The sequence below is a fragment of the Magnolia sinica genome, chromosome 10 (assembly GCF_029962835.1).
Source record: "Magnolia sinica isolate HGM2019 chromosome 10, MsV1, whole genome shotgun sequence".
Lineage (NCBI taxonomy): Eukaryota > Viridiplantae > Streptophyta > Magnoliopsida > Magnoliales > Magnoliaceae > Magnolia > Magnolia sinica.
In genome coordinates, this window is record NC_080582.1 from 85,477,647 (window position 1) to 85,492,776 (window position 15,130).

Genomic DNA, 15,130 nt, shown 5'->3' on the forward strand with positions numbered 1-15,130 from the left:
AAATGCAGAGGTATTCAGCCATTGAACTTTGCATGAGTGTCCACGTCTTCAACATCAAGAGGATATAGATAAATCTTGGCCGCACATCTGCGAACGTGTAACAACATAAATACGCGAAATTTGAGTCACCCATCATGTGACCGAACTGATGCATGGGACCGTGGATTAGGAAACAATAAGCTCCACTCATCCAAAAATAAGGTAATAATGGGCCGGTCCTGATATGGCCCGGCCTGCTTAAGGCCCATATGCGGCCCTACCCCATCAACGGGCCTGTTGTCTTAGGCCCAATATGAGCCCATAAAATTTTAGTTGGGACAAGGCCCACCCGTCCGATAAATTGATAAAATCCCCACTCCCCCACCTGGATGTTCATAATCTATATGTTGATTAAGTGGACCACACCAACACAAAGAAACAGACTAAGAGAAATAAAACCAACGGTTTACATTCAAGATGAGAATGGCACATTTGTAGGCCGACACATATACATATGACCTAAGGTCCGGTGGGGCCAGCTCGGGGTTAATGATTTGAGACCAAGCCCACCTGAAAACTGGTGGGGGATACATGCCAGGCCAAAACTGGCCCCGGTCCGCGCCCAATCCAAAGCCTGGCTGCGTGGCCTATTGCCAACCCTTGTCTGATGGATTCTTCAGAATTATAGATTAACCAACGGTGTACAATTCGTCCTACCCACGCTTATACCCCAACCAGTCAGGACACTTCCATGATGAGGCCCACCTAAAGAAACCTGAACCATGTTCACATGCATGACTGTGTGTTCACGTCATAGGTGCAGATAATCCTTCTGTATCATTCGATACGGGAAACATCACCTTCCAGTCCGTGGGTCCCACAAGAGGGAAGCCATCACGTACTCCTCTTCAGCAATCAAAAGACCCATGAATTCACACCCGAATATTTGGAGGACTGTATCTTTTGGTATATGCATGCCCGATCGCTTCCCTGGAAATAATCCAGCATCGGTGTATGCATCTGGCGGCGCTAATCTGTCACGTTCATCCATTTCTAGCCAGCGCTTCTTGATGGTCCCTGATCCCAATCGGATGGCTGTGATGAGAACACATAGTGACGGGTGTAAGTGCCAGGCACTGTATCATTTGCCTTCAGAAGTTCAAAAAATATTCCGCAATTATCTCATGGTTCTTCAATGTACATGATCAGGAAGCACCACAGAATAAGATGAGCCATGCTAAGGCCTACCAGCATTGATTGAATTACAACGGTATGATCCTGTTCGTTCATCGGGTGGGCACTGTAATCTGTGCGCTTTAGTTCAAAATTCATGCTGCCATTTTCAGCAGACGGACCACTTGTAAATTGAGATTTTGAAATTTGATTGAATCCCCGCGCGCAATTTGATTGAATCCCCGCCCCAAAATATGGTGAGAACATCAGCCTTAATTTTGGGCCACGGCACACATGCCCCACCCGCTGAACGGCCTAGATATCACATGACAATTAGTTTTCTTACAGGACACATCTATGGCACAAATCAATCACTGCACTTTGGATTCAAGCCACGCAGAACAGATATCAGCTCAATGGCCGTTTCCACCACAGGATTTGCTCATCAATCTTGCTCAAGCGCTCATCATCCAAACGCTTCCATGTCTTAATCCTCTTGACCCCTGCCCACGCCTTCTCTCCTTTTCCGAGCTCTGCCAATATCACCCTTGCTCTCCTTGGCCAGCCTGCTTTCCCGTAGCCATGGTATCCACAGCCGCCCCCATAACAGAACCATATGCCATCAATCTCACCACAGAAGTCATTGTTGTGATCGTGTCCCATGAATACTGCCTTCACGTCTCCCATGGAAACAAGGGTTCTCACAACTCCTGAATTGACTGAAGAGCATGCTACCGCCTCCTGGAACTGACCCACCACCTGTTTTGACCAGAGCTGCCGGACCTCTGGAACCGGGATATGGTAGAATGCCAGGGCAGGTGGGATACCATCGGATGGTGGTTCATCGCCAAGATTTCTTCCCTGCCAGTAACAAAACCCACCGGATTCCTCTCAGATCTTGTCTACCGTTGAACCTGCGACACGTTAATAAGAGCCAAACACAGGAAATAATCCTTTGCTACTCTAAATGCTAACTGAGATCAGTGCATGAGGAGTCCCGAGGACGAGAACTGCAAAGTGGACTCATCCCAAACACACAAGAACCAGGCAGATGCGTGAGAGATCTGGGCCATTCACCATGCAGGCCCCACAGAATATGTGCCTTGCACTAAAAAAATCAGGCCAGTTTGCTCATGAGTGCATGAGAAATAGGACAATATTAATAACTGAACAATGGTCCCCCCATTCAGCATAGATATGCATAGATTAGTCGACCCTTTTTAGGCACTGGGACATGGGCCTTGTTCATGAACAGCCAGGATCTCAGATGTGTGCTTTTCAAGTGTGGGGCGAGACCAAATGCCTGTGTACACTTAGCTGGCCGCAGGATGGAGACAGCATACATGGGCCCATGCATGTAGATGTGCCAGAAAATGTGGCCGAAATACACACTCATAATCACATTGCAGGGGCGCATGTAAGTTGCATACTAATATCAAGAGAAATATAGCACACTTCATGAAGTACCCAGTTTGGGAAATTTTTACTGCAGATTATGAACCACTGTTGTCAAAATCCTACAGTTTACAATTTGCGAAATACAATTTGAGTCGAATCTTAAGGAAAACATTTGAGTCGAATCTTCAAGAAAATGATTTGAATCCCACCTCTGAACCCCTTTTTATATGAACCCCATGATTTACGATTCCAATTATTCTTGTTTTCTTCTATTTTAAGCTTCACTTGGCTTTCATTTTATATTTTTAAATTGGTGTGCGCTTTAAGAATTATTGAGAAAAAATCTTTCAAAAAAAAAGAATCATTTAGAACAGGTAATTTTTTAAAACAAAAAAGGTAAATTATTTTCCTTTGTTCTTTATAAGAGATTGAATGATATATATTCTCTTCAATGTTAAATCGTGGAGGCTTTTTTTTTTTAATGATTTCTTACTTAACTAGTCAAAACACCAAATTGATGCATGACTTATCTAGAATGTTTTCATGGATGGTTACAATCATGTTAACTTATGTATTGTGGAATGATGGTTAGAAATCAAAGTATCTTTTTTTGTCAGTCTACAAAATCAAATGCTGCTTTTCTAATATGATTCTACATTCAAGAAAGGTAACAAGAACATAATTATCAAAGGATCATTGTATGTTTTTAAGGAATTTTTCTTGAAAGACCAAAAAAAAAAAAGGAAAGAAAAGAATCCTTTAACACTGTCATGACATGGTATTATTACTATGTGGAATGATGGTTAGAAATCAAAGTATCTTTTTTTGTCAGTCTACAAAATCAAATGCCGCTTTTCTAATATGACTCTACATTCAAGAAAGGTAACAAGAACATAATTATCAAAGGATCATTGTATGTTTTTAAGGAATTTGAAAGACAAAAAAAAAAAAAAAAGGAAAGATAAGAATCCTTTAACACTATCATGACATGGTATTATTACTATGTGCATATTGATCGCAGAAACATGATTGTTAAGTTTTTAATTAATTAATTATATTTTTCATATTTTAAAGAAAATCATAAAAAAAATCTCACGATTTACGATGCGATAACGATTTTGACAACATTGTTATGAATAACCCTAATAGAGTACTAGACCAATCAAAGAGAGGCAGATGTAGTCTTTAAAGGACTATGAAAGAAAGAAAAAAAATCTGGACAAAATTTTTGGACAAGTGATTTTAGACTCCTCTTGTCCTTCTTTGATTGGTTTACTACCCTATTAAGGTAGTTCACAATCTATTGTATCATTTCCCCTAAAGTTCATGCAATTCTTATGTCACTGGCACTGGTAGATTGTATTTGACAAATATAGCCTCTGGCATTTCAAAATGCATTTGACAGAAATTTGTTGTTGTTTTTTTTGTTGTGTTTGTTGTGAGTCTTATGAGGGGTGAAGTGCCTGCTATTGAACTATAGAGGAAAATAATAAGCACCGCCTACTTAACCAATGTTGTACCTGTAAATTGCACCATGCCAAGCCCCAAGAGGTTCTCAAAACCTGCATGCAATGCACCTAATACACATGCAAGTTTTCGAACATTATCTCCATTCTAGCCTAAGAAGTTTCACACTAGCTCGATTATAATTGTGTTATGTTATTAACCTTGTGTCAGTGTGCTGTCAACCTGAATTGCAATGATTGGTCTAATAAGGTGGAAATAATAAAATTGTAGTCACCTATCATAGCCATGCTTAAAAGTCTGTGCCGTAAAGGCTGTTACGGGGCTGTAAAGGCCGTTACGTAAAGGTAATGGTGGCAACCGTTACACGTTACGGGGTTGTAACGGTCGTAACAGCCATTATGGAAAAAAAAAATGACCCATAATTGCCGTTAACTGCATGTTACGTCCCCTATAAAGGCCATAACAGCCCCATAATTGTCTGTTATGGGGCAGATACAGGTTTTCCATACTTTTTAATCAACATTAAAGGCCGAATACAGGTTTTTCAGGATATATATTTTTTTCAATAAAAAAAGAGACCGTAACGGCCGTTATGGGGGCCATAACAGCCATTACGACCCGTATTGTAAAGATAACGGTGGTGGCCGTTACGACCACCGTTACCGTTACAGAACACCTTAAAGACTAGTGATTCAGACCAACTCATCCACTCTCGAGTTGAGTCGAGACTAGGCCAACTTGGGGGTGACTTGTCCGGGTGACTCGTGGCATTGGACAGGATCAGGCCTGACCAAGTTCATGTCAGCTTGGGCAAGTCCACAGGATCAGGTCTGACTGAGTCCGAGTTGGTATGGACTCAGTCAGACACGATCCTGTTTGACACCAGGAGTCAACTTGAGACGAGTTGCATAGCACAAAGCTGTGATGACAACAAGCGTTCATATTGAAGGATTGGGATCCAAATTACGATTACATTACTTTGAAGTTGAAAGGGAGGTAACTGGAATTTGAAGGCTACTTCCTCATAAAGAATACCAGCACACTGGGAAACATCACTAAGTTTCTGTTATATTGTCTTGATTGAACATCACATTTTAATTTGGCACATCCAAAAACAACCTTTAACCTATGGATAAAATACAGTATACAACCTAATTGAGAGAGATGCAACCAGAATTTAACAATTGTGCAAGGTAAAATTTGAACATGCAAGGTCATTGTATATCATAGATTCATAATAAAAAAGGGAATGTTTCATATGCAACTAGTTGTCGATGAGGAAATTGTGCAACTAGCTGCATGCGTGGCCCACCATGGTATTTTTATGAAATCCAATCCAGCAAGAAGGGTTGCTCCATAAAATGGATAGTTCAAAACATTAGGTGGGCCACTACATGAATTTAGAGGTCTTTGGGTGGATGTGCATCGCTTCCTATGGTGTGACCTGCCTGATGATTAGATCAGCCTATTTATTGGAGTGTCCCAAAAACAGGTAACCTTCTGGATAGGTTGGATGCCATGGTCCCACCATGGTGGGCCCCATGCACAGACACTTGCATGAAAATCTCATCTACAACTAGTTGTGTCGCAGATATTCCCAAAAGAAACCTCCATCGTACCTGAAATCCTTCAGAAATGCTACGGAGCCAACGCAGTTGAGATTCCTTGATCCATCCGTAAGTCCGAATCCCTCCAAGAGTTGCCCTATCTCCGCTGTCGAGGAAGTAGAGATTGAGGATGCTGGTATTGGCAAAATCAGAACCTGATGCACCATGTACTCTGATATTATAATTCCCGAACCCATCTATTTCTGGGACGACTCCCTTCTTGTCAAAGGGGTTGCTGGTAAATGGGTTAACCTGAGAGACTGAATAATCCATAAGGGAGATGAAAGACATCAGTTCTTCACGGGTCATGGTGGATTCCTGGTCATGGTTACCCAAAACTGCTGCCCAAGGGAGTTTGGATTCTACCGCAGGAACAAATGCATGAATCAAAGACTCGGCAGCATCGGAAGTGCTTGATCCAAATATGTTGTCTCCTGGATGACAAAAACAAACCAGGTCTTCTTTAGAGACGCTATCTTCTTTTTAATTCATATTTGAACGCACATCCAGAGATCCAAACTAGAGGGTGAACTGAGAGGAAATTATGTCACCTAAGAGTTAGGGCTGGCCAAAGACGGGCAGGTTGAGCAAATGACAAATCAGCACCTTCAGTTAAGAAATGGGACCTGGGACCAGTCCAGGCCCAACAATTGCCACCCCTACTAGGATTGGGTCCCACCAAATCCCATGACTGGGAACCACAATCTGTCCAGAGACTCCGAACAGTGTGTGTGTGTGTGTGTGTGTGTGTGTGTGTGTGTGTGTGTGTGTGTGTGTGTGTATGTAAGCCCCAAAGTCTCCCCAGGCATTTTTAGGCCCTTGATAGTGATCTGATCAATCCAGGGGCCCCATACGAGGTAGTTGATTAGTAGTGGACACCATGCTAGATGCAGTCAAATTGTGGGTTCAAAAGACCACAGGCTTTCATCTTTGAGTCCTTATTTCAGTAAGTTTATTATTCAAATTAGTTGTCAAAGCTATTGAATTTAATGAGTTTTCTTCAGTAATTTCATCTCTTACTTTGTGGGCAAGTTTCCAAGGGTCAAACGATTAGTTGAAGTTAATGAGTTTTCTTCAGTATTTTCTTCACTTACCATGTTGGGATCATTCCAAAGGTCAAACAATGTTAGAACGATAACGATTTTGTCTTGATTGAAAACCCATACAGTTAGCTTTCAAAAAAGCCATGATCATGTGACCGTTGCATGAATTGACTGAGTTATGGCTGATTCATGGAGATCTGGTCGTGACAGGAATTAGGGATGTTTGAATTCCTTATAATATTTTATTAAATATGATTAATGAATGGTTAAGATTTAGATTGTGGTTTCCTTTGCTTTCGGAGAAGTATATTTTACATGAAATGAATCTTTAGTGAATAGTTGAATGACAACTGAAATTTTAATGTACTCTTCGTTTAAAACCTACATTGGATTTTCCTACGGTCGAAGTTAGATCCCTTCAGTGATGATGGTTTGTTCACAAATTCACTTTCCTTCCGCTCTGGATCACATATCTTATTATGGAGAAGAGAATTCAAAAGCTGACAAGCTTTAGAATCCGGCTATAATAATTCTCAAGCGCATGTTGGTGTATAGTGTACACCAATAGTGATTGAGAAGGTTGCATGAAAAAAAAAAATCCCGCATCCAACATACATGTCTTAGTGTTGCGAAGCCTGCTCACACTGGCATGTGCCAATCATGAATTGGACAACCAGGCCATGCAGCAGGTGGGTCCTGCCACACATAACCTGATCCACAAACCCATCTAATCAGACATGTTGAAAGTGAGCTGTTGACAAATATTTTAGAATTCTGAATGTTTTTGCATGTGTGGCCCACCTGCTGAGTTCACTGGCTTGATTCTCAAGCCAGGTTATTACGTGACAGGCCCACCAGATGCACAAGTAAAATCATATAGGAAGAAATTAGCATTGCCATCAATGGAATTGTGAAACTCTGCCGAACATTTTATGAGATAAATAGCGAACAATCAGATTCAAAAATACCCATTTTCCATGAACAAATCAAACATAGAGAAATCGAAGTAATTGGGGCATTTTAGTCGATCTGAGCAATCAAACCAATCCATTTTCTATTATTTTGACAAATTTAATCTCTACAAACCGATCAAGGCCTAACCATCCTATTACTTGTGAAAGCAATGAAATCCGGCTTCTCAACATCTATCATCCTCCTGACAAACCGTGTTGTGTTGAGATCAGAACAGAACTGGAACTCCGATGCCAGCACATCCCGGCATCTGGTCATAATGCCGTTCCCATAATGCATATCAGCAACCTTAGGAAATGGAAAATCAACCAAAACATCACAAATCAAAACCCTACTTTACAAACAAAAGGAAAATTTCCAGTGATTTCTCAGGAATTGATAGGATGAAGGAAAGAAAGCCAATCTATTGCCAAGCAAAGCCCCAAATCACATAAAAAATTGAAAATTTCAGCTAATTTACAGACAGAAGTCAAGGTACCAGCAATTTCTCAAGTATCGCTAGCCCAACATAAAGCAAACCAATCAATTGCTAAGCAAAGCCTAAATCACATGAAAAATCGCAAACTTCTGGCTAATTTACAGTGCAATTTCTCAGAGATAGAACGATGGAATGCAAACTGATTAATTGCCAAGAAAAGCCCTAAATTACATGAAAATTGCAAAATTCCAGCTAATTTATAGAAAAATTACAACGGTTCTTGGGGATCAATCGAATGACAGAAAGCAAACTGATCAATTGGCAATCAAAGCCCTAAATCACATGAAAAGTTGCAAAGTCCAACTAATTTATAGACAAAAGGCAAGGTTCCAACAATTTCTCAGGGATCCATAGAACAACCAAAAGCGAACTGATCAACCGCCAACTGGTGCAAAATCACATGAAAAACCAGACAATTCCAACTAACTTACAGATAAAAGCCAAGGTTCCAGCAATTTCTCAAGGATCGATAAAGCAACAAAAAGAACTACAAAAAGCGAACAGATCAATCAGCAAGGAAAGCCCAAAATCTCTCGAAAATAGCAAAATTCCAACTAATTCACAGTCAAAAGACAAGGTTCCAGCAATTTCTCAAGGATTGATAGAACGACGAATGGCAAACCGATCAATCGCCAACCAAAGCCCTAAGTCACGTGGAAAATCGCAAAATTCCAACTAATTTACAGATAAAAGGCAAGGTTCCGGCGAGTTCTTAGGGATTGACAGAATGACAAACAGTGAACTGATCGATCACCATGCAAACCCTAAATCACACGAAAAATTGCAAAGTTCCAGCTAATTTAAAGACAAAAGGCAAGGTTCCAACAAATTTTCAAGGAACGATAAAACGAAGGAAAGTAAACCAAACAATTACCAAGCAAAGCCTAAATCAATGAAAAATCATCCCAGAAATTTGTACGACTGGGAGGTTACTCATTTTGCTGATCTTCTTGATTGCATATCCAGGTTTTCCCCTTCTCTGTCCGAGCCGGACAAAATCATCTAGACCAAAGATAAATCCTCCCAGTTTTCGGTGAAGTCCCTTTACTCGTCTCTCCTCCATTCCTCTCCCCCTGCATCATTGGTTACTCTGTTTATCTGGAAATACCCTGTCCCCCCAAAATATATCTGTTTTGCTTGGTTGGCCTCCAGGAATCGGATTTTAACAATTGATAACCTCATGAAGAGAGGTATGCAACTCACCAACATCTGTCTTTGTTACATGGCCTGTGATGAATCAGTCAATCACCTTCTCGTGCACTGTCCGCTCGTCTCTCAGATTCGGTTGGATTTCTTTTTCAAGATTCAGTGTTAGTGGCTGTGTGCCAGCTTCAGCCTCCTCTTTTCTTGCTTACTGGCACGGGTTCAAGTTGGGTAAAATCAGATCTAAGGTTTGGAAAATGGCAATCATGGCCATATGGTGGGCGGTTTGGAAGGAGCGAAACGACAGGTGCTTCAATAATGCGCAGGCTTTGGTTCAAGTTGGGGGATCGAGAGCCAAAAAGCTGCTTATCGAATGGGCTTCTGTTGTGCCTAGTCTTAAAGATTTTAATTTTCTCTTTTTGGGCTTGTAGTTTCTTCTTTTCTGGTTCTGTTTCTGCTACTTCAGCAGTCCCCCTTGTTTCTCTCCTTCGTTTTTTAATATATTCTTGTTGCTTTAAAAAATAAAATTAAAAAAAATCAATGAAAAATCGTAAGATTCCAACTAATTTATAGACAAAAGGCAAGGTTCCAGCGATTTCTCAGATATCAATGGAATGACAGAAAGTGAGCTGACTAATCGCCACAAAAGGACCTGAATGATGCATCTGGGCCACAAAAGTTGGCCAATCAAATATCAGACAATCCAAGGGCTGCGATCAAGGAGTATCTAGACCATCCAACCGTTTAGATTGATGATTTGAACAACTTTGATGGTCTAAACTCTAGATTGATTTGATAGAAGACCAATGGTCCTAGTGTGTGCTATGGACCACATTGGCAGTTATTTACTTAGTTTTTAAAGTTAAGCATTTCGTTGAACTAGTTTTCCTTTATTATTTTTGTCACATTTTATGGTCCATTTAACAGGTGTCAATGATGTCTCAATGGCATAAAATTGGTCATCATTGAAAGCCTATCGAGTCAGATTTCAAACAATCCCAAGATCTTGGGTTTCTAATACCATTTGGGTGAGTTAAAGCTAATTTACACGGAGCTTGTAGGGTTGTGACGGGATTCAAAGGAATTTTAGTCATTAAAAAAATAATAATAATAGTGAAAATAAATGGCGAGGATTTGAAGTGATAGATGGTTAGGATTATATTAGGGTTTTCTCTTGCTTTTAGAAAGAATGTGTGTGTGTGCGCGCGTGCGGGTGTGTGTGTGTGTGTGTGTGTGTGTGTGTGTGTGTGTGTGTGTGTGTGTGAAGACTAAAGACTCCTTTCTAAAGAGTTATGATGGAATTTAAATAAATAAATAAATAAAAAGATTTTTCTTCACCTATAGTATGTGGTGCTTTCCTTTGGCATGTGTTGCCTAGAGTAGAAGAAGAGTGGGGTTTATTGTGATTAATAGCATAACGGCTAGTAGGTTGTTGTGTGTGTGTGTGTGTGTGTGAAGACTAAAGACTCCTTTCTAAAGAGTTATGATGGAATTTAAATAAATGAATAAATAAAAAGATTTTTCTTCACCTATAGTATGTGGTGGTTTCCTTTGGCATGTGTTGCCTAGAGTAGAAGAAGAGTGGGGTTTATTGTGATTACTAGCATAACGGCTAGTAGGTTGTTGGATATTAATCCACAACCTTTATTTCTTTTCATTTATCAGTGAAAAAAAATTAATGGTTTGATCTTCAAGAAAAAGGTATGTATCCAAATTGATGTTCTCTTTATTCAATTTGGCTGGGTCACTGAATCATATGAAAATTTCAAATTCCAGCTAATTTACAGGCAAAAGGCAATGTTCCAGCAATTTCTCAGGGATTGATAGAACAACAGAAAGCAAACCGATTGATCGCCAAGCAAAGCCCTAAATCACATGAAAATTGGCAAAATTCCAGCTAAATTACAGACAAAAAAGAGAGGCAATGTTCTAGCGATTTCTCATGGATTGATAGAATGACGGAAAGCAAACCGATTGACCGCCAAGCAAAGCCCTAAATCACACGAAAAATTGCAAAATCCAACTAATTTACAGACAAAAGGCAAGGGAATTTATCATGTATGCATTCTTTTTGCAAAATTTTTATTCCCAAATATGTAAATATGTGTGTTTTAGCATCTCCTAAAGTTTAACTGAAAAATTCCACTGTTTTCCTATGTTTCTCCACGTTTCTTATTATCGATATTATCGACGATATCGATATTGTTTTTGTGTCCCAAGCCCATGAAATTTGTAGTGATACCAATACTTAAAACACTGGTCACACTTGATGAACAGTCCAAATTTTTTGAAAGGTAACACTACCAAGGATTGAACCCTGGATCGATCGCTCATGCTACAATGTCTCCACCAGCTCATCTAACGAGCAGGAGATCACTCACTCACACTACAATGTGTGCCATGACTCGCCCCCTTTAAGCTCACCTCTCATGAATTTTCGAGAGACCATGATCATCATCGGATCCGCTGATGAACCTATGAGCCTTTCTGCTGCTTCTCTAACACTGTAATTTCATTTTAGCTGTGGTGGGAGGAGGAGAAGCAATTTCAAGAAGGGGAGTTAATTGGTGCTCTAGCAGAGTGCAACACTTGATACGCATGAGTTAAGAAACTGTGGAGTGGCACATACAACTCAATTTTGACTGCCCAAATGGGTTATCATCCAAAAATCATATTTGCTGAACTATCCTGAGTGCTGACACTTGATCGGTGAACACATATTTACTAAATTTAATCCACCAGATATTTTTCATTGAACCATCCATATAATATGTCCAGCAATCATTTATTTAGATAAGCCCAACTAGTTTTTTTTGTCCCTCTTGATAATGGCTCACAATTTTAGTGGTTTATTTTGAGTTAAATGCATGCCACATGGCATAATATTTCAGTGCCTGCATATCAACCATCACGCTATGCCAGAGTATCAAAGTTTCCTTTGCCTAAAAATAGGTTGTTCAGTGGAAATCACATAGGGGATCATAACTGACCTATCCACCCTGGACTGGCATGTATCTACCTCAATCCATGCTGTCCAAATCCTTGGTTCCATTTTGGACGATTGATGGCCAGGAATCACATTGATTGATGATCCTAAGGTTTGATTCTTCCCTGTCAAATCTGGACCATTGACCTTTTTAATTTCAGCTGTTCACTAAATGGCTATTGGTCAGATGGCTAGGAAAATTCAATCTTTGTGACCCTCTTTTTTTCCTTCTTCTTCTTTTTTTTTTTTTTTTAATATATATATATATATATATATCCTGAGTTATTTTATCCTCTGGCAAAGTACCACGATTGATAAGCAAACTGTCAATGTGGCATACATTAACACAAATCAAACCAACCAATCTGCTGTAGCTAAGTCATGGTCCCAACATCAGATTTTGATTAAACAACAAGAACATCAGATTTGTGCACACTTATTTGTTGAAATAGTACTGTGGATATTTTTCAATCTTAACAGTCCAATAAATGTCCACCTATCCGATAGTCAGAAAATCAAGTCAATGGTCCGTGAACTACAGAACTGAGGTGGTGTGCCTTTATTTATTTATTTATTTTGATGGCATTTGAAAATTTTACCGAGTCATGAACCATAGAATTTTACACATTGTTGCTGTTGATTCAATTCCCAGCTGAATGATTTTTATTTAAGATTGTCATCATCATCGCTTTTATTTAAGGATGAACTTAATTGACTTTACAGTAGTTTATAGTTAACTGTTTATATTCAATACTTTCTCCTCATAAAAGGGCATTTGCATTGGGGGCTCACTTTTGTGGCCCACCTAATGCTTGGGTTAGAGTAAGGATCAGCCCCGGACTTTATTGAGATGTGGTCAACCCAATGATCCATCTTAATTGAAGCCCTTACATGTCATTTGAAGATTTTATAGGGATTTATCTCTCCAAGCTCTGTCGAGCGTGAATACCCAATTACAGCTTATAAACACTTTACAGGTTATCCAAACACAGACAACTGTTTACTGTAAACAGATTTTAGCTGAAAGCCAAACAAGACAAACAAGCTAGGCTATAGATACTTTACAACTGTAATCCCTTTACGACTTACAGATTTTACAGGCATCCAAACGATCCTTACAACACATGAAAAATAGCAAAATATCAGCTATTTTACAGAAAAAGGCAAGGTTCCACCAATTTCACAGGTATCAATAGAACGACAGAAATCGAACTGAACGACTGAACTAGCAAAGCCCTAAATCACATGAAAAATGGCACAACTCCAGTTATCGGAGGATCAAGGGATGGATTGAAACCTGGAGGATCTTGAAGGTGCCGTCGTAGCCAAAACGGAGCGGCAGATCGGCGGATCTCTTGATCTTGATGCCGGAATCGTCGTGCCTTACCATCAGATTCCCGAAGAGGGAATGGAGGGAGTATAGAGAGATGGAGAGGAAGATAATAAAGAGGAGGTGATGGAGAAGATTCCATTGTCCGTACATCTGACGAGTAAGGAGAAGAACAGTGCCGGAGCAGAGACCTGGCTATTTATAGTGGTCAGGGGACGGAGCTGATTTACGATGGGAAGTTATTTGATACTCTGGCTGTGTATGATGCTTGATATGCAGACACCCAGAAATTGCACACGTGGCATATATGAACTCAAATTAAACTTATTGGGTTTTGGGACCCACTGTCTCTAGGACAGGCACCCAAAACTTAAGGGCTTGTTTGGATGGTGTAAAGTTTTAAGTTGCCAATACATTATGCATGAAAGGAGTTTCATGTGCTTCCATTTAGCTTTTAAGTAGTAATTTATTTTTAGGTAAATAGTTGGTGTGCTTCACTAGCTTATAAAGTTTTTATAATGAATTAAATGTCTATTAATATAACAGAGCTTGGGCATGAACCTTAACAAATCACATAATGACTAGATTTTTTTTGAAAAAGTCGGAAGAGAGCGTTAAAGAATATATACACTAAACAGATTGGATGTCTTCCACCCATCTCAATGACCTCAAATGCAATTTGAAAGTTTTTAACCGTGGACACTTCATCCTTCTCTCACATGGTCCATTTGATAAATTAATAAGTTGTTTTTTTTTTTTTGCGCCACCAAAACACATGGAGGGAAGCTGATGATGGATGGCTTGGATGTACCATTCACATTATGGCCGGCTAAAAAATCATGAGTGTATATCAACCCTTGTGTTATAATATCTATATCTATGATGCTTTTCACTTGTAACGTGAAACATGATGTCTTGCCGGTTACAAATTACAGCAAAAAGTTGTATACTCTTCACCCCATGAAACCTTGATAAGTAAATACATGCATCCAAATAGCTCACCAATAATTCCTTTACAACTCAAGTACTTTATAGGCATCCAAATAACCTTTAATTAGTTGATAATTTGTGGACAAGGTCATATTTTCAATCTAATGGAGAGTAAAAAATAAATATAATTTTTTTTATTGATTTGAATAAAGAGATTTTTAGAGCAAAATATTTGTTAATTCTTATCTCCCTGAATAATGCCTTTGAATATTATCAAATGGAGCTTTTTGAGGCGTGAAATTATCAAAATGCCTTATTTTTTTCTCAGAAAGGTATTGAATTCGAGAATTGTGGAGCCCAATTAGCATTTAAATGTAAGACATGGAAGGTGACCAACAGATGGACCACACCATGATAACCAGATGAACAGAAAATATGGTGGATCCGATCATAGGTGGGTCACACCATAAAAATAATTTCTACTACCGAAAAACATCCAAATTCACTTGTAACCCATGCAATGAATTGATAGGCCCAATTTTTTATTTGGGTAATCATGTTTGGGTGCACATCTTAGATAGGATGTTATATGCATATCACGTGGGCCCTGCAATTCTGGAATTT

The 15,130-nt window shown here is 39.4% G+C and overlaps 1 protein-coding gene across 1 annotated transcript; it reads right to left on the bottom strand.

The window, feature by feature from the left end:
• Positions 1 to 1,407: 1,407 nt before the first annotated feature.
• On the bottom strand, positions 1,408 to 13,791 carry LOC131217264 (probable inactive purple acid phosphatase 28). Its single transcript, XM_058212145.1, has 4 exons — positions 13,544 to 13,791; positions 7,780 to 7,927; positions 5,637 to 6,058; positions 1,408 to 2,013 (listed from the first exon to the last, which is right to left on the bottom strand). The coding sequence occupies exons 1-4, from the start codon at positions 13,727 to 13,729 to the stop codon at positions 1,561 to 1,563; spliced, it is 1,209 nt and encodes a 402-aa protein (XP_058068128.1). The 5' UTR covers positions 13,730 to 13,791; the 3' UTR covers positions 1,408 to 1,560.
• Positions 13,792 to 15,130: the final 1,339 nt, after the last annotated feature.

Coding starts and splice junctions, on each gene's coding strand:
- LOC131217264 (XM_058212145.1), bottom strand. CDS start 13,729: ATGTACGGACAATGGAATCTTCTCCATCACCTCCTCTTTATTATCTTC. Junction 7,928..13,543: donor GCACCTTCAAGATCCTCCAG/GTTTCAATCCAT, acceptor CCATTTCCTAAG/GTTGCTGATATGCATTATGG. Junction 2,014..5,636: donor GCATTTCTGAAGGATTTCAG/GTACGATGGAGG, acceptor TGTTACTGGCAG/GGAAGAAATCTTGGCGATGA.